The 20,673-nt window shown below is 34.9% G+C and overlaps 1 protein-coding gene across 1 annotated transcript in view; it reads left to right on the forward strand.

Annotated features, from left to right (window-relative positions):
• Window positions 1–342: 342 nt before the first annotated feature.
• Window positions 343–20,673, forward strand: part of LOC149543058 (protein MANNAN SYNTHESIS-RELATED 1-like) — a 64,625-nt gene continuing 44,294 nt past the window's right edge. Inside the window, exons 1-3 of the mRNA XM_089797985.1 lie at window positions 343–930; window positions 1,022–1,151; window positions 18,892–18,962. Of these exons, the coding sequence (XP_089654111.1) occupies window positions 817–930; window positions 1,022–1,151; window positions 18,892–18,962 (315 nt within the window). The 5' untranslated portion in view covers window positions 343–816. The remainder of the gene's footprint in view (window positions 931–1,021; window positions 1,152–18,891; window positions 18,963–20,673) is intronic.

Consider the following 20,673-nt stretch of genomic DNA (forward strand, 5'->3'; position numbering starts at 1 on the left):
ATACGAAGACATTCACAACCAACACAAAGAAACGTTAAAAGTGAGCAACATAAAAGACCTTTGTGAAGGACCAAAGGGGCCATTTTACTTATGCAGATTCACAACAAAAGAGACAGGTTGGAGAGATCGCATCAGACCGACTAGGAGTTTTTGTGGGTCCTTTAGACTTATGGCCTCGTGGACATCATTAAAAATCATTCATTCATTCAAAGTTCCCACAAATAGTCTATCCGCTAAATTATCCATTCAATTAAAAAACTATTGTGTAACCTTGTTAAAAATGAGAATTGACACTATGTTACACTTAAATTCCATTTTGTTCCATTCCTTCACTTCGAAATCATTCAACTTCTTTACTATTTTTGTATGAGTGGTGGTAAGACTTGAAATCCATTTGAATGATGGAAATTCCATTCGTTGAGTAGAACGTCGCATCTGAATAAATTATCAGAAATTGCGGTTAATCAATCTCCCTTAAATGGAGCAAATCCTTAGAATGCAAGTTTGGAATGCGGTCCTGACCCAATTTCGCTACGTCAGTCCAAAGCATTTCCTACGCGCTGACGTGGCATGCAAACTCATGTGTGTGGCGTTGATATGATCGGAGTTGGGCACTTTAGGGGCAACAATGGCGTTGGCCCAGGTCCTTACTTGAAATGCAACCTTACAAGGTTGCCAATTTGACAATTTTATATTTGTGGCGCCATTTTCAACTTACCAAGGCCTTTGCGTGAACACGATGAGAACCTAGCTCTGGAAGGAGTCCGATCTGCAGGCATCATTGCGCTTTTTAATTTTTTTTTCAATAGGGGAATCATGGTCGATTTGAAGCAGATAGTTGCGGCAGTTTTAACATTAGGAATGTTTGCAATGCTTATCAATATGATCAATAATGGACCATTTCTTGACGCAGATCAGCTATCATCCCAGGTATTTGTTTATTCACCTGCTTGTAATGTCTCTTATTGGGAAACATTTCTTTATACGAGAGGGATGAATTATAACAGATCTTGCTTTGAAGGGAACTTATCTAAAAGAAGCGGAACTCCACCGAAGTTCCAAGGCAAGTAACCGAACAGACTCAAGATCAAAGGAACTGTGGGGACGTCCTGGACCTGTTTTACAACCTTGCTGGGACAAGCACATTACTAGTAAGTAACTCAGTTTTTTAAAATGAACTGTTTAAGATTTTAATCACATTCTGTGTACTGTTTCTGTTCTGCAGTTAACTTTCTAAAATGATTTACAGAGGGACTCTATAGAGCCATTACCCTTAAGAACACAAGCAAAATACAAAACAATGAATAGGAAGGGCATGTACCCCATCAAGCATACAAAACCGAGGCCAAATAAAAGGCCTTTCAATTGTCACCCATTTAAACCACAGTGCCGGAAAAACAAGCAAACCATAAAAGAACATATAGTAAACAACACCGAGAGACTAAGGCAGGGAAGAAACATCCCAATGATCCAAGCCTCCACTGCACCCGGTAGAGGAGCTCATGTTAGGGACCAACACATAGTCACATTTTTCCCTTTTGAAGCTCGGTTTCCCAGAATTTGCAATTGGAGGAAAATTTACACCATTGGTACTTCACTTTTCCGGACAGAATAATGCAGCACACTATCAAATAACAGTGGCAGGTTGCATGCGCTCGTCACCTCAAATGTGCCCTTTGAATAAGTTACCAGAAGCTGCTCAAGGAGTGGATTCAGATCCAAACAAAATGTATACAAAGCTTAAACAAACTGCAAGAGTCTGAAAATGAATGAAATCACACAATTCACGATATAACATGTCGTGACATTGTTGTATTAATCTTTAATGGTGGCAACTTAATATTGATCACGAGAGGCTGAAGTTACAGTAATGATGATCTCTTTCCAAATTCACCATGGAGGCCTGAGACCATATCCCTTACCACAGAGGATAATGGTGACAATCAAACGTCTTCCACTGACAATTCATGTTTCAACAAATTAGCATTAATGTCAATTAATATGTTCAGGATCAAGTATCATACCCATCAGCATTGTTATAGAAATGTTGACAGTCTAGTTTTCAGTTTATATTGTTGAGGGAAATTCATCTCGACTTCTGTTTTAAATTTTATCACAAACTTATTATCGAGGAAAATAATCAGTACTTGTACGGTGTACTGGCTTCAATGAATATTGGTGGAAAGTTTGTTTTGTAAGACTAGTTTACATGGACCATAGAACGATTGAAATAGGGGTAGAATATGATTGCATAGACAGTGGAAGATGTGAACTTAGGTCTAACAGTTTGTTAACCGAGTCTTAATTTTTTCACAGTGACAATGCATCCATATAATTATATAAACTGTTAATCTATTTCCAATAAGATACTGACTTTTCTGTAGAATTTGGCTAAAATATTCAAGTTTATTCCATCTCATTTTGTTTTGTTCAATCACAAGCACCAAACCGTTTTGCGGCTGATTAAGTTATAAAATCAACTATGCATTGTTAAAGAAAGAAAGAGAACTCAAGAAGAAAATACCAGCAAGTGGTCATGGTTTATGTATTACAGTTAAAGCCTATTTAGGTCTACAGTTTACATCTTGTGAGCAAACCTTCAATTAAATATTGGGTTACCTTTCATTAAATTTTTGGTTCAAATGACTGTAAACAGGCAGATAGCAATTGTTTGATCTTGATATTGGAATAAAAGTAAACTATTAGATTCTCTAGTCTTTTCCTTTGGCCTTGTTATATCTACAATCCTCAACGTAGTGGTATTAGTTCATCAGATTTAGAAGCCACACGAATACCTGTTTGGGTAATGTTACTATTGGTCAAATGAAGTCTGACAGAATTTCTTCTTGTTTAATTTTCACTTCAATAATAAAGAAGCATATGATCTCCAGGGATGTTTGATACTCCTTGAGACAGTCAAATGATATATTAACATCCTGGGGGCGGCAGAACTTCCCCTGCAGGATTGGGATTTTACTGCTGGTTCAATTATGTGTTATGATAGCATTCCTTCTTGTTTAATGTTTACCTTATTTAAAAAAAAAGGTGCATATGATCTTCAGGGATGTTTAATGTCCACTTCAGACAGTCAAATGATATACTGACATCACTGGGACAGCAGGATGCAGTTGGGGAACATCCTGTGGGTGTCCCCGGATTTCTGAAGGTGAACGTGGAGGGAAGGAGACATTTTGTATCCATTATCATATCTCATGGCATTGCAGATGTCCTGGATGTTAGGCTGGCCTTGAGATGCACATTTGTGGTACAATGCTGTGAGCTATGGATGCATGCAATTAAGTTAGAGCTGGTCAATTGTTATACAGATTGTTTGATGTGGTTGTGTTGTTGACGGATTTGTACATCATTAAAATTTCTGGTAACAAGGATTTTGAGTACAACCTAAGCTCTCTAGATCTGAAAATAGAATCATAATTCTCAAAAGGAGATCTGATAGATCTCTAGTTTCCTTTGGGACCGTAGAATGGAAACCACATGGCACAAAGTATCTGTGACAAATGTGTCATGGGGATCTCTTACAAGCATTTCTGCCATTGGATCATGCTATCACGGCACTGCTTGTGAAAACTTCTACACCTCTAAGTCTTTTGAATTTATGCAGATATGCCATGTGTCTCTCCCTTTGTCTTTTCTTTTAACTATTTAAGGGTACACTCCTTTGTCATGGATCCTTTATTCCATGCTATAAAGTGTCAAACTTTGGAGTTTTATCAGGTTTTTTTTGTACTCTTTGAAACCTTGAGGGAGTGATGTGTCAGTAAGTGTCCATTCCATTTTATTTTGTAAGGCAAAGTGCTGAGATCTTTTGGAAAGCTTGTAGGCCATTGGATTGAAGATTTACTGCACATTCCTTTAAATTGAGACTTATGTCTTATTGTGATCCTTAATATTATATTTTTAAAGGCCATGGTTCATGGTGAAATGTTTCAACTTTGAACATCACATTCTATTGATACAGGAGTTCTTACCCACAAGAATGAATAACCCAACCTTGTTAATTGGATATGCGGTCAAAATATATTTCAAAGAAATACGAGAATGGAGTTAGGCTAATAGAAAAAATATTTAGGGTTAGGAAGAGTTACTTGAAAATAATTTCCTAGGCAATCCTCTGTAGTTTGTGAGGGGAGCTTGATTTTCTACAGCATGTAATACCTTGTAAAGAGCTTGATGGTGGCATCATAAAGAGGATTCGTAAGCATTTATTTACCAATACAAGATTCTAATTGGCATCTCCGTGTAATTGGGCATGTATTTATACTAGTCACAAGCAATCTACCCTCTGGAAATGATATGACAAGCTTCTCAGAACAGCTGTTTGAGAATCTTTGGTGGCAATTCGTAAACTGCTTTGTCCACTTCTGCTTGTGTATTATTGATGAGTTCTGTGTGGCAGTCAATGAAATTTAGGGCCTTGTTCAGGTTGATTATGGTGCTTCTGATTTTGTCCCAGTAAGACCTATAAACATCTTTGATGAGGTTGGTGAAAACTGCCTAATTTTGAGGGGCCTTTATCTTATAGTCTACCTTTTCAATTTAGCCGCCAAGTTAAATGCCATTTTCTTTGCTTTGCTTAGTCTAGTCTGGAGGCTGTCTATTAGACCACTTGCATGTCAGCTCAACTCTTGAGCCAGCTTTTCCTTATGTTCGTCTCGGCTCAGCGTGTTTTGTACATTTAGGACTTTCTTCTTTAGGTTGTTCACCTCCACTTGGATGCCTTTTATCCTTATTTGTTCTTCTTTAGAAGTTTTTTGACCAGTTCTAGTTCCTCAACATTCTTTTGGAGCTTTTGTTGGTTTTGTCCAAATTAGAGTATAACAATCTGTTACTTTCTTTGTGGTGTTGGACCTTTGTTCTTTTGAAATTTGATTTGAAGATCATTGAGTCATGTAAGCATAATAGCAAAGTTGCATGGATATGGATACAGATGCAAATACGGATACGGTATTGGGTACGGATACGGCCATTTTTTTAAGACCACCAATATGGATACGGCTGGACACAAAATTGATAAATAAAACATACACATATTTAACATAGTTTTTAAGTTATTATAGGAGATTTTCATTACTTCAAAAGCAATATTGACACTTATAAGTTAAGTTTACACTCCACAATTTGTAAACATAGTAGAGTTGCATTAGAAGATAACTGAAAAAATGGGTTGCTGAAATAGAAAAACATATTATTTGTCTTTCTCATTTGGTACAGGTTTTGCTTAAACCATTTTTAAAAAATTGTTTTAATAAACCTTTTTTGAAATCAGATTTGGGAAGATTTACATCAAATCATTAAATAAATCAAATCCCATAGTATTTGGCATGGTTGGAAAATCAAGTTTTTTTAGGCAGACATGGGTACAATGTTTGACGTGTATCCAGGCAGTATCAGATACGTTCCCAAATTGGATACGGGGATACGAGCGCCCAAGGAAGGACAGAGGAGTTTCTGGTAACTCTGCATAATAGTCTTTTTGAGTCCTCTGATCCAATACATTTTGGAATCTTGGAACCTGATCCATAATACGGATATTAGAAAACATGTCCAAGGGGTCATTTATTGTTGATATTAGTCAGGAGATTTTATGAGGGCTTAATGTCGTTTACGAGAGTGGAGTTCAGTGATTTTGAATCCAGAATGTTAGTACTCAGGTTGGATCCTTCAAGTGATATGGGGCATCACAAAGAGGTCAGAAGATAGGGTTAAGACATTGAAACTAAGTGAAATTTAAAATAAAAACTGCACAACAGGAGGCGATTTCATCTTTGCCTTGGTGGTTTTGAAATCATCTATTTCAACAAGGCATCAGTTTTTCAATCATCCTGACAAATTCAATTGCATAATAGTCTCTTAATGACTTGTCATTTATCCAGTTTGGCCAAGATGGAAAATTGAAGGATCTTTGGCATTTCAGTTCACATCTAAGCATTTTGGATATTTTTTTCTGCTAGTAGAGACTTGGAAGAGCTGTATGAATGCATGACACAACTTATTAGATTGCTGGCTATTTTTGATACCTCATGTTAGATTCATTATCAGGGAAATCTTACTGTGGAACAGTGGCCGTGAAGTTTTCAGACATTGCTGTAGGCGTTGAAGCTCAGATCTGTAATGTTCCCTTATCCAATGCACTAGTTTTCTTCCTAAATTTATAATTCCATGTAAAACCCATTCAAGTTTATTCCAACTCATTTTGTTTTGTTCATTCACGAGTGTCAAACAGTTTTACAGCTGATTAAATTATAAAATCAACTATACATTGTTAAAGAAAGAAAGTGAACTCAAGAAGAAAATACCAGCAAAGTGGTCATGGTTTATGTATTACAGTTGAAGCCTATTTAGGTCTACAGTTAACCTTTACATCTTGTGACCTAACCTTCAACCAAATATTGGGTTACCTTTCATTAATTTTTTGGTTAAAATGACTCTAAACAGGCAGATCGGAATTGTTTGATCTTGATATGAAAATAGAAGTAAACTATTATATTCTCCAGTCATTTGCTCCGTCTGTCTCACGTCTACAACCATTAACATAGTGTTATTAGTTCATGAGATTTAGAAGCCACAGGAATACTTGTTCGAGTAATGTTACTATTGGTCCAATGAAGTCTAACATAATTTCTTCTTGTTTAATTTTCACTTTCATAAAAAAAGGCACATATGATCTCCAGGGATGTTTGATAGTCCTTCAGACAGTCAAATGGTATATTGACATCCCAGGGGCAGCAGGATGTCCCCTGCACTGGCTTTAGGATTTGTATTTTACTACTGTTTCAATTATGGGAATGTGATGCCATTCCTTCGGTAGAGATGTACTATGACTACTTGTATTTGATGGGCAACAAACACCATGTTATCCAAAGGCTGATAGCAGAACTAAGGACAGCAGTTGACTTGTGTGACAAACAAAACTGCATGATCAGGGAAGGCACTTTCAGAATTTACCATGTACATTGGTTACTGAGGATGACTATCTAGTGGATGAAGAAGCAGTAATGACAGAGGTCGCAGAGGTGATTTGTCCACAGCTTGAAGAAAATGACTTCGTTGCAATACTATTGACAAGCTGACAGATTATAAGGTCCTGCTGAGGAATTTTCAAAAGATGCAAACAGTGTATAAAACAACTGTTATTACACAGAACTTAGGAGCACCAAATTCAACTATTGTACATGAAACTCTCAGTTGATTCGAGGCCTTATAAACTCTCTCTGAAAATGGCTCCCAAGTGTCGTGGACTTCTAACTTCTTTTTACACACTTTCATAGAGTAATTGCAGTTTTGTGACAGATTACATGCACAGCATGAACACTTTATAAATGTGGGAAAACTCGTGCTTGTATAGTAGCTTCATGTAATCAGGTTGCAAGTGCTTTAGGTCTTGTAGCAATGAATAAGTCAAAATTTAGTTAGTTTGTTAGAGAATAAGTCAAGGCGGTTAAGGGTTGCCCCTTTTTTGTCCACTTTTCCTATATAAAGGAGGGAGCTCCTTGTAAATATCTCAGCTTTTGTTTTGGGCTAGAAAGCTATGCTTGGATATCTAGTATCTTGAAGACTTTGAGTTTCTTGGTGCAACTGCTAGATTGAATAAAAGAAGCAAGATTTCCCAAAATTTGTTTTGTAGATCTTGAGATTTATTAATGTATTCTTACGTTGCATTAGTTAATCTTTCTTGAATTCAGCTTTAGCTTACCTCGTGTGAATCATTTGAGGTGTTCAATTTAGTTTCTTCAAGACTTTGTGCTTTAAGGGAATAAATTGTTAATGTTTGGTAGCTTCAGTTGGATAAACTCATGAGACTAAACTGAAGTTAAATATATTTTATATGTGATATTATATATATAATATATTGGTGTATGTGTAGTTAAGTAATAGACTATTATATTAAATAAATATGAATGAATAGACACGTCCCATGAAGGGACATGTCTATCCATGTCTTATCCGCAATATAAAGAGAGATCACTGCTCCTAAAATCAACATTGTATCAGAGCAGGTTCCTTACCTGCCTGTGAGGCTTGAGATTTAATGAAAATAAAGAGTTAGTACAAATGAACAAACTGTATTTACAGATGATGTCATCGATCCTTATGTAGTGTATGTCATCAAACCTTAGTACAAATAGGAAATTTCCTTATGTAGGGTATGGCACTGCAATTTTTTGTTTGAAGATAAGAAAGTCAATTCCTTTGGATCATGCGCAAACAATTCAATATTGGTGACTTTGTGGCTATTTATCAATAGCTTAAATATGTATTTGGCGGATGGTTTACGCTGAGACATTCATTTACGCTGAGACATTCATTTACTCGTGCCTTACATAGACTTCATAGCTCGGGCTTCTGTTTTCTACATTTGCAGATCGACAATTGCCAAGGAGGGCTAAGTGAGAGTGTAATATTGGAGTTTGCGTGGCTTGCAATATGAACAAATTGAGAGATAGGGGAAGTTACTGTGTGGAAGGTAAGATCCCATACTCTTGGTCATATAGTCAAATAACGAAGAACATTGTATATAAACAACCAATGTAAAGGGCAACGAATGAGGAGATACGGATTAAATGGGAAGGAATTTGTGATATGGTTAGTCACTCTGTACTATACATGTACAAAACCACCAGCAGAAGAAGAGGACGTGGATGCCATGTAGTAGGAGACATTTCTAAAAACAAATAAGGAAGAAGTAATAATTTGGAGCTTTCGGGTACTCATCAAAAAATCGGGGGATAATACATACATTGGAAATATCTAACTCCAATTACAACAGTTGATGTGGGCCAAATAATATTATCAACCCACTGACTAAACACAATGAACGTACAATACGTAGGAGCCCACTCCCAATACAAAAGGCGAACAACTTAACATTAACTATATTTCCACCCAATGAGGTGAAGGGATGGTACACACCCATTTGTTATTGGTGGGCAATAATTTAACGAGTAGATAGGAGGGGTAGCTATTGCAAAGACTAAGGAGAGTATATATATTAATAACCCTTGCATCACACAAGAGGAAGGATTACAAAAATCTTAAATTGATCACGGGCTAAGTTATCTAAGGGAAACCCCATTGGTCCGACCTGACAATCAAAGAGTCCCATGTACCAAAGAACCTCTGATTGGCATGATGTGTCTCCACCAAGAATACATGATAGAGAGGAACGAGAAAGTAGCGATTAAAATAACAGAGATACATGTATCTTTGCCAAGCATGAATGTGAATATTGTGCCAAATTAGTACGAGATCAACACCAAACTATGGGACTAATGAGTAGTCGAAGACATACATAGGCAGAGTTTATAAACATGAACAAGGTATCTTACATAATATAAAGTGAAAGGGGAGTCACGTGTCTTAGCGGAATATTCACCTAATTCCCTCCAAACTTAACATAATCAAGGTAAGTAAAATTATGTGAATGTTTATCTTTATTTAACAATCTAAATTGTTTATCTTTATGAAATCGAAACGTGATCATATTGTTAGTTTACAGGATCTCTGATAGAAAGAATATCAGATTATATCAGACTTTACTTCTTGTTTGTGTGCAGCAGGTGTGTACCTTCAGATGGTCTTCGATGCTCCAATGTTCTTTGTCTAGAATGCTGAGTGCTGATGTGAATGTATTTAACAATCTACAATATTACTCTGCCAATACTTGGACTGTAAGTATGTTGTGTATTGATATTGCCTTGTCCACCGATGAGAGTTAATACTTATACAAGGTGAAGGGCCATGTTCCTGTAGGGGCATGACTCTATGCAGCCAAAGGCCACGTAGGGTCATGACCCTACATGGTCATACCCGTTAGTAATTGTAATCAAACGGTGATCCAAACTAATCATACCCGATAAGACATGTTCGATATTAACTTGAACAACACCTAATATATATCGATGGCAATACAGTTTGGAGCCCGATCCTTGATCGGAGATAACAAATGTTATAATATCAATATTGAAGCAACCCGATATGAATTGGCAATAGTAGTAAGAGAAGCCCGATCTGAATCATGACTATGTAGCTTGTATACATACATATCCATATATATATGTGTGTGTGTGTGTGTGTGTGTGTGTATGCATATAATCATGTGTGTGTGTGTGTGTGTGTGTGTGTGTGTGTGTGTGTGTAACATAACAAATTCAAATGCTCAGTATTACTTTGACTAATGCTAAACTTCAACACTCCCTCCTTAGCAAAGGAGAAGTAACAAAGATTTCAGATATTAAAATATCTACACATAATACATTATTTGACACTACCACTCTACGAAATAGAGACTCGTCAAATAATATAAATCACCATGCTGTGAACACTATCACAACATAAATTATGATCTCTAATTGTCCAAAACAATATCTAGAGTAATCATAATGCATTTTTTATTCATGACTTCCGGAATGTCCGAACCAACAGTCATAATAATAGGGCTATCATTTGTAAGATTTTCACCTTACAAAGATTACCTTCTGAATATATATGTCTAATGAAAGATCGTCACCTTTCATTACATATCTGAAGCAACAATTATAGAAGCATAAACACATATAAATTGAAATTAAATTCAATGTTCAAATTTACAATTTAATCATACCAAGTTTATCTTAGAAGTATACCAACTTTACTCTAGCAAGAGGCTTGGTAAAAATATCAGCTGTTTGTTCTTTAGTATTGATGTACTCTAGCTTGATGATATCTTGATCTACCATATCTCTGATCTAGTGGTAGGGAATTTCAATATGCTTAGACCGATTGTGAAAAGCTGGGTTAGCTGAAAGTTTGATACAACTCTGGTTATCACAATGAACGATAGTAGGCTTCAAAGGTTTCTTAAATAGATCAAATAAAAGCTTTCGTAACCATACAACTTCTTTGGCTCCTAAGGAAGAGGCTATGTATTCTACTTCAGTAGAGCTCAATGCAACTGAGGACTGTTTCTTGTTGAACCAGGAAATCATCCCAGATCCAAGACTGAAGCAACATCCTGAAGTACTCTTACGCTAAGTAGAACTGCTTGCCCAATCTGAATCTGAAAAACCATGAAAATTGATCTCAACTTGATCATATATGATTCCCATGCTAATAGTTCCTCTTAGATATCTTATGATATGTTTAGCTACCATAAGGTGAATCTTCTTTGGAGTAACCATGAATTGACTCAAGGTGTTAGTAGCATAACATATGTTAGGACGAGTATTCACTAAATACATCAACGAACCAATGATTTGTCTGTAGAGAGTAGGGTCATCAGGTTCAGATTTATCCACGTCATCCTTCAATTTATGTAGATTAAATTCCATAGGAGTAGAAGTTGGTCTGTAGTCCATCATTCCAAACTTTGTTAGAATATCAATAGAATATTTTCCTTGATTTAGAAAGATGTAGTTTTCTTTTTGCCAAACTTCCAGTCCTAGAAAGTAGTGAAGAAGACCTAAGTCTTTCATGTCAAATTCAGCTGTCAATTTTTGTTTGCATTTGCTTATCAGATGTTCTTCGCCTATAATTAATAAGTCATCAACATATAACACAAGAATAATCATGTCATTTCTATCTATTTTGAAATATGGGTTAGGATCAACTTCATTCTTAAAATACCTTAGCTTTGTAAGATAACTGTCTAGTCTTTCGTACTACACTCTGGGAGCTTGTTTGAGGCCATATAGTGCTTTCTTTAACTTACATACATGAGTATTCTTGTTGTGAGTAATAAACCCTTTTGGTTGCTCAATATACACTTCTTCAATTTCACCATTTAAAAAAGTTGTCTTAACATCCATTTGATGGACTTTCCATCCTTTACATGCTGCAATGGCCAAGATGGTTCTGACTGATGTATACTTAGCAACCGGAGCAAAGGTTTCCTCATAATCAATACCTTCCTTTTGTGAAAAACCTCGTGCTACGAATCTTGCATTGTATTTCTCAATGCTGCCATCAAGTGCATGCTTGATTTTGTACAATTACTTGGAAGAAACTACTAATTTGTTTTTAGGTCTATGTACAACACCCCATACATCATTTTTTAATATTGAATTGTATTCTTCAATCTTAGCTTCTTTTTCCAAGGTTGACTTGATGAGGCTTCTTTAGTGTTAGAAGGTTTTGATTTGATAAGTTCTGTTACTAATGCAATGTAACAAGACTGAGTTCTTGTTTTGTTGCTTTCTTTTAATACTTTATCAGGTTCACCATGATTTTCTTCTATGAATTTTCTGGCCCAAAGTGGTCTCTTTTTATTGTTGTTATTTTCAACATCTTTAGAATTAGGTACAAGAGATGAAGGAGACTCAGTATCATCCTCCCTCTCATTCTCTACCGGGTGATCTTCACTTGTTTTGGTGCTAGGTTCCGTGAATGACTCATCATTATTTTTAGAAAGGTTGAAGGCAATGTCTCCTTCAAATTTAACATCCTTGCTGATTTCAATTGTTCTCTGACTTGGAATATAGACCCTGTAACCTTTGGAATTTTCATTGAACCCAATGAGAATTCCTTTCTTCCTAGATGGTTCTAGCTTTGTTCTCTTCCCGAAATGTGAACATAGACTAGACACCCAAATATCCTTGGGTGACTTAGAGCTAGTTTGATGCCTGTAAATACTTCTTCTGGAGTGGTATTTTTTAAAACTGAGTGTAGGCATCGATTTTGAATGTAAACTGCAGTGTTAGATGCTTCAACCCAGAACGAAGTATGAAGGTTTTGATCGTGCATCATAGATTTGGCTGATTCGACAATTGATCTATTCTTACGTTCTGCAACTCCATTCTGTTGAGGATTATAAGGTACAGAAAACTCCCTCTTAATCCCAACAGTAATGCAAAAATCTTTAAAAATTTCAAGATGTACTCATCTCCATTATCTGATCTTAAAATTTTAATTTTCTTTCCTGACTGATTTTCTACTAGGGCTTTGAATTCTTTGAATTTTGAGAGTACCTCACTAGATTCCATTTGTTTCAGGAAGTAGATCCAAGTTCTCCTAGAATAATCACCAATAAAGATTACATAATAGAGGCACCCATTTAGAGAGGGTACAAACAGAGGACCACATAGGTCAGTATGAATGAGTTCAAGTATTGCTTTTGATTTATGAACACTCTTGGGGAAGGATTGCTTGATATTTTTACCTAGGGCACATCCTTTGTAAACACCTAAGTGATCTGATTTTAGATTAGGTAATCCTTTGACAATTTTTCCTATAGATGACAATGCTTGGAAATGTAGGTGACCTAATCTCCTATGCTAGATTTTTGTAGACTTTGAAATTTCATGACTTAGTGCAAAATTTTGTTGATTACAAAGTTATATAAACTCCCATCTCTAACTCCAATAGAGATAGCTTTTTTGATGTTAGCATTTTTAGGTCAAGACAGAACTCTGTCTTCTTGAAAAGCGATTCTGTATCCTTGATTAGAAAGGCCAGATATAGAGACTAGATTTCTTTTAATCCCAAGTACATATAAAACATTGTTAAGTTGAAGAGTAATACTTGAATTTAAATGAATGGAGCAAGATCCAATACCTTTAATTGGATGAGTGGAGTTATCCCCGATGGTTACCTCTTTTGAGTTGTATTTTGAGAAGCTTTCGAATTTGTCTTTAAAACCTGTTATATGTTGAGATGCTCCACTATCTATGATCCAAGTGTTTTTGTTTGAGTTTAACTCATTGGAGAGTGCTAGATAAAATGCATGATTTTCTTCTACTTCCTCCTTTTCTTCTTTTATTTCTGCTAGTGCAGCGTGAATTCTTTTCCGTTCAGGACAAACATTATGAGAGTGACCAATTTTGTCACATTTAAAACATCTCACTTTTGACCAATCTCTTTTCTTATATGGTTTGTTGGATTCTTTCTTATTTCGATTGAATTTTTCTTTCCTGTTGGAGCTTACTTGAAGTGCATGAATGTCTCCCTCTTGATTTAAGCTTATCCCCCTTGAAACTAATCTTAATTCCTCTTGAGTGCATTCATTCTTGAGTAATTCAAATTTAGGAAGCTCAAGTCGAGAGCTTAGTCCTCGAATAAAAGTTTCCCAAGATAGTGGGAGTCCCCTTAGGGCAATCATGGTAAGTTCTTTTTCATCAACTTGACTTCCAATTGTAGCAAGTTGATCTTTTAGTTCAGAGATTCTTAGAAAATAGGAAATGATAGTTTCCCCATTGTTCATTCTATGTATAATAAATCCCGCTTTAAGGTCAACAACTTGCTAGTATTATTGATTTCAAAGGTGTTCTTGATAGTGGAGAACATTTCAAATGCTGTAGAAAGGCTGGAAATAGAAGGGAGAATATGATCCTTAACGGAGTCTATAATTATTTTCAAGGCTTTATTGTTGTGCCTTTTCCATGTTGTTTTGTCTGGATCATTTTTCGGAATAGTTTTATTTGATTCTACATACTCTTCTAATTTCATTTCTCTTAGAACTATCATGACACGAATTTTCCATGAAGAAAAGTTTGATGCCCCCTCCAATCTATCCTCTAAACTTACGTGGTTGACCATTTTGATTTTGAAAGAAAATGAAATTCAAAAAAATGGTAAAGTCTGAAATTATATATATACGAGTTCTGAATAAAATTTCTTATCAGAATGGCTCTGATACCATGTTAGTTTACAGGATCTCTGATAGAAAGAATATCAGATTATATCAGACTTTACTTACTTCTTATTGTTTGTGTGCAACAGGTGTGTACCTTCAGATGGTCTTCAATGCTCCAATGTTCTTTGTCTAGTATGCTGAGTGCTGATGTGAATGTATTTAACAATCTGCAATATTAGTCTGTCGATACTGGGACTGCAACTATGTTGTGTATTGATATTGCCTTGTCCACTGATGAGAGTTAATACTTATACAAGGTGAAGGGCCATGTCCCCGGGGGGCATGGCTCTACGTAGGGTCATGACCCTATGTGGTCATACCCGTTAGTCATTATAATCAAACGATGATCCAAACTAATCATGCCCGATAAGACATGTTCAATATTAACTTGAACAACACTTAATGTATATCGATGGCAATACAGTTTGGAGCTCGATCCTTGATCAGAGATAACAAATGTTATAATATCAATATTGAAGCAACCTGATATGAATCGGCAACAGTAGTAAGAGAAGCCTGATCTGAATCATGACCATGTAACTTGTATACACACATATCCATATATATATATATACGTATGCATATAATCATGCGCGCGTGTGTGTGTGTATATATATATATACATACAACATAACAGATTCAAAAACTTAGTATTACTTTGACTAATGCTAAACTTCAATACATATTATTCCTAAGGAAAAGAACAATATTATGTAAATTCTATTATCATTATGGTGAATAATTTATTATTCTATTATGTAAATTAATAACTACATTTGTAATGCTTCCTTATTTGAATAAGACTTCCATAAAATATAAGTGAAATTAATCACCTTAGATTTTATATGTGGCATTTATAAGGAAATAAAATGTTGAAAATATTTTTATATTATAAGAGCTATTTGCCTTGAACTTTTCTGAGGATGCTTTTGCAAGAGAAGGAAGATTGATATCAGATTTAGATGGAGATAGAGATTCAAAGGGAGTTTGACATATCCATCCAAAGGAGTAGATAGAGGATACGTTTTAGTTGATCTTTGAAGATATTGATCATATCAGAATCAAAGAGAGTTTTGACTTCATGTGAACTTTTGGTATCATGCGTGTGATTGCATGATTTAATGGGCCTACCCCTTGTATACATCACAAGGAAGTAACAACTTTCAAATGATTATCACTTGTATTTGCATAAGCTATTGGAAGGTGACAATCTTACAATAACTTAAGTCATGATATAGATTTTATGTAAATGTTGAAACAGATTATGATGAACTATATCTTTTAAATCAACAACTTAGTGTTAGATCTCATTCACTTGACGGTCTATGAGTTGTTTTTATGGATATATAATAGGTAATTGGTGAATATCATATGTTGATATTCAGCAGGCCATTACCTTATTGAGTACTTGGTGAATATCTTAAGTTGATATTTTGGAGACCTATACTCATGATATCAAATGTGATATCTAACCTTATTGAGTACTTGGTGAATATCAAGTGTTGATATTTTGGAGACCAATACTCATGATATCAGATGTGATATCAAATCCTATTGAGTACTTGGAGAATATCATATGTTGATATTCTATAGGCCATTACTCAGAGTATTTGGTGAATATCATATGTTGATATTTTGCGGGCCAATACTCATGATATCAAATGTGATATCAAAATGTTACTCAGAGTATTTGGTGAGTATCATATGTTGATATTTTGGAGGCCAATACTCATGATATCAAATGTGATATCAAAATGTTGAATATCTTCTGATTAAAGACATTCTTATATTACATTGAGATAATATATGGCCGTGTTTATCCTCCCTAGCTAAGAGGGAGTGTTAATGTTTGGTAGCTTTAGTTGGATAAATTTATGAGACTAAACTAAAATTATATATATTATATATGTGTGATATGTGTGTGTGTGTGTGTGTGTGTGGTTAAATAATAAACTATTATATTAAATAAATATTAATAAAGGGACATGTCTCATGATATTTTGGAGGCCAATACTCATGATATCAAATGTGATATCAAAATGTTGAATATCTTTTGATTAAAGATATTCTTATATTAAATTGAGATAATATATGGTCATGTGTTTATCCTCCCTAGCTAAGAGGGAGTGTTAATGTTTGGTAGCTTTCGTTGGATAAATTAATGAGACTAAACTGAAATTATATATATTATATATGTGAGATGTGTGTGTGTGTGTGTCTGTACTTAAATAATAAACTATTATATTAAATAAATATTAATAAAGGGACATGTCTCATGAAGGGATATGCCTATCCATATCTCATCCACAATATAAAGAGAGATTACTGCACTTGGAACACACATACCAAGAAGGCAGTCCTAATACATCTGCAAGCGATCCTCCTAAAATCAACATAAATTGCTATAATTAAAAAGTGACTGCAACTACTAAGAGTTTAAGACTTTGGGCTTCAATTTGAAGTATTTTATTAAAGGATAATTAGTAAGAGATGTGCTTTACTAGTTGTTCGAATTGTTTAGTAATTCAGATGAATCACATGAGGCTTGGGGTTCCTGTTCTTAGTCTACCAAAATAAAATAGTAAATTTCTGTCTTAGGAGTGTTTTATACATCAACCACCGAGTCACCAATATTATCAAAGCAATAGGCACCTTTTATTAAGTTGGAAAGTTGGAGTTGTTTGTAAATCATTCTTGAAGAAAAGGAGTTGATTAAAAGAACCAACTTTTTTTGTAATTTTAGTTAAGTTCCTATTGAAGCCACCTCGGGTAAGAAGGGAGCCACCCCTATTTTTGAGAAGAGAGAGCAATCTCTCTACATGTTGCTTAAAATCACAATTTTGTAAGTTGTGGTCTCAGTTGCTGGCAAATTTTTTAGCCAGCAATTTGTATAAATGATTATATTTCTAAGTCGTGGAATTGTGAGTTCTGTTGGGTGGAGCTAGATTCACATGGAACTATTTATATGTTTTAACTCCTATTCTTTCATACCATATGTCTCTATTGTGGTCATATTTCTTCTTACTACAAAAACATGGGTGAAGCCAAGTTAGGTTTACATTCTCAAGTGTGGAGTTATTTGTATTTAATAAAATAAATTTCCTAAACAATGAGTCAATATCTTTTACACCATGCATTCTAATTTGATATTGCACAGATGGATATTCTCACTCACTGTCGTTTAATTCAAATATCTCGATAAATTTCATCTTTACATACCAATTTCGCAAGTGCTTTCTCTGATAGAGGTAAAATGAAATTTGATTCAAGAGATATGATGAAACATTATGTGAATGGGCATGTGACAACAGTGGCATTTGAATACAACATTTAAATATTTTGTCTTGTGATGCCATATCTTCCTTTTGAATTCCAAATTTGCAGTTGCCAGATGCTTTCTTATGCCCATTTTAACACATTTTCATCCAAAGCTTGAGATGAGCCTGTGATTATCTATATAAACTATGGTTACCAGGTTCTCAAGTAAATTACCAACCATTTTTAGTTTCTTGTCTACCAAAAGCGCGGTGATATATCTTTATTTTAACCCATAAGAGGCTCAGATAAAAATACGAGGTGCAGTTAAATTCTAGAAACTGGTCTTATTAATATTCTAGATGTGGAGGTGTAAAACGCTTTCTCTGGATGCCAAGTCTGGATAAATGTTGAGAGGAGACTGTAACTATATTTTTTGGAGGAAGATCTTGTGAGAACTTAAAGGTGTATCTTGCTCAAGGGCCAAAAGAGTGGATATCTTTTCAGAAATCTGCCAGGAGAGGCTGAGGTAGGAGGTAAATCTATTCCCACAGCATTAGTGATAAATTGGTGATCCATAGACATAATAAGGAAAGTAGAATAGCATGCTGCCTACGGAGTAGGAAATGGAAAGAAGATTCCTTAAGATGTTCATAGCCTATGAGGAACTTCTTTGTTCTCACATACTGTTTCTTAAAGGCACGACAAACAATAAAGTGGATAAAAGTTTTAGGTTTTTTAGAAATATATGATCCAATATACAAGGCAAGTGGGCATTTAAGAGCAAGCAGCTAGGTGTTACTTGAGTCAAAATTGATTTTGTATGCCTTTTTCAGCATATTCTTTTATTAAGGTTTGTCATCAATGAGGAAATTCCTGTGTATTTGATTAAACTTTTGACAAAGAAATTTGACCTCTCTAAACTTTTTGTTTGATATCAGATGTTGCTAGATTGAAATTTGTCTATTTGTGCATTTGCCTCGGAATGATTAATTTGACTTTTCTGACAGACCTTAAGGGGAAAACATGGGGATATATCGGAGTCACACTTTCCAATGGTGCTCACTATCATCGAGTGCAGGTAAATAGTGCCTTTTACACAAATGTTTGTGGATGCTGGCAGATTTTGGGATGCAGGGTGATATTTAGCAGTTTTAAAACCCTTCTCATGTTGCTATTACATTTGGTTTTTTAATTTTTTTTTTAATGTTATGAAATATTGTAGCTTAATTCAAAAGCTTGATCTTTTTGGAGTCTCACTGCTTCTTGTTGACATGTTTGTAAGTTAATAAGTAGGAGATATTTTCCACAGCAAGTCAAATTGTGATATTGCTATCAGGATTTAACTGTGTAGTTTTGAGTCAAACTCCTTGACCCATATATCATGAGTAGTGATTCACAAATGAATCCATCTCTAATGAGAATAAATGAAACACTTAGCACTCATTGGATCTAGGTGATGCACATAGAGGTAAAGCACCAGGATTTCCCGGGAGGTCACCCATCCCAGTACTATTCCAGTTCGAGTGCGCTTAACTACAGAGTTCCCTCCATGGATAAACCCACTCTGCTTGCAACCCCATTTGTAAATTTTTCATGCTAATTGATGAATTATAAAATTCCAAGACTCAAGGATGCTGACTCAATTTCTCAAGTTAATTGAAAATATTAACATTGAGAAATGAAAGCAGAAGTTGTCTTCCTATTCGTGTCAAAATATAACAGCAGCAACTTGTATGGTCTATAATGTTTCCATTCATCTAGAAACAACCAGAATTGGCTTGTTGAGTTTCATTCAAAAGAAAATCTATATTCCTTTGACACCACAGATACATGATTTGACTGCTTTATGTTTATGATTATATTAAAGAGAATACTATTGTTTGAAAAAACCCTGTATTGTTCAACGAACTGCAGACATATTGTGTTTTGTGGAGTGTACTTTTGCTTAAAGTATTATTTGGGATGAAATTTTTGACTGGCAATTTAGAGACTTTCAAATGCAGCTAGAAACAATTCATGATGCATAAAAAACATACAAATATTATAACAAAAGTTGCAGATTACATTTACATGGTGAATAATATTGGCTATCATAGTAAAGTTAAACTAGTCTTATTTTTTCTCGCAGAAGATAAGCATTCAAATGTCAGGTTGTTTTCATTCTGTGTAAGTCACTCAAAGTAATAAGTCACACAAAGTAAGTTTTTAGGTTATCATTTTGCATTATGTTTGTTACAGTAACGGACAATATAAAATTGTCCCAGATTCGACTTAAGACTCATAAAATGTTCATAATCTGATACTGTTAAGTTCAGGATTTATAGTTTCTACTTAACTTGTGACTGCTGAATGATATCCAACTCATTGTTTGTCTATTAGCAAGTGCATTCTGATTTCTTCACTTTTATCAATTGTAATGTCCCTTTTTGAGGAGTAGCCATAGTTAACCATTTAGCCTATTTTATTCCCGTGGGTTAATATTGAATTATAGAGGAACAAATAAATGAATTATATAAGGTTCTCCAATAAAGTAACATTTTACAGACACTTCATTTTAATTAATTTAATGAAGCAATTAAAGTGAAAAACAAAAGAAATATTCGAAGATATTTTTATTATTGAGCTTTAATGAAATATTCCAAGTGGGAAGTCGAAAAGGCTTTCAGGTAAGTTCTAAAGGGGAATAGAAAAGTGGAATTAGATGCTTATTTGTGCATGCTTGTTTTGTTTTTGTGAATTGGGAGAGCTTCTTGTGGAGCCAAACCCTAGGATGGAAACCCTATGACAAA

Source organism: Cupressus sempervirens, chromosome 8 (genome assembly GCF_028749045.1).
Source record: "Cupressus sempervirens isolate cs-2001-9-10 chromosome 8, ASM2874904v1, whole genome shotgun sequence".
In the NCBI taxonomy this organism is placed as follows: domain Eukaryota; kingdom Viridiplantae; phylum Streptophyta; class Pinopsida; order Cupressales; family Cupressaceae; genus Cupressus; species Cupressus sempervirens.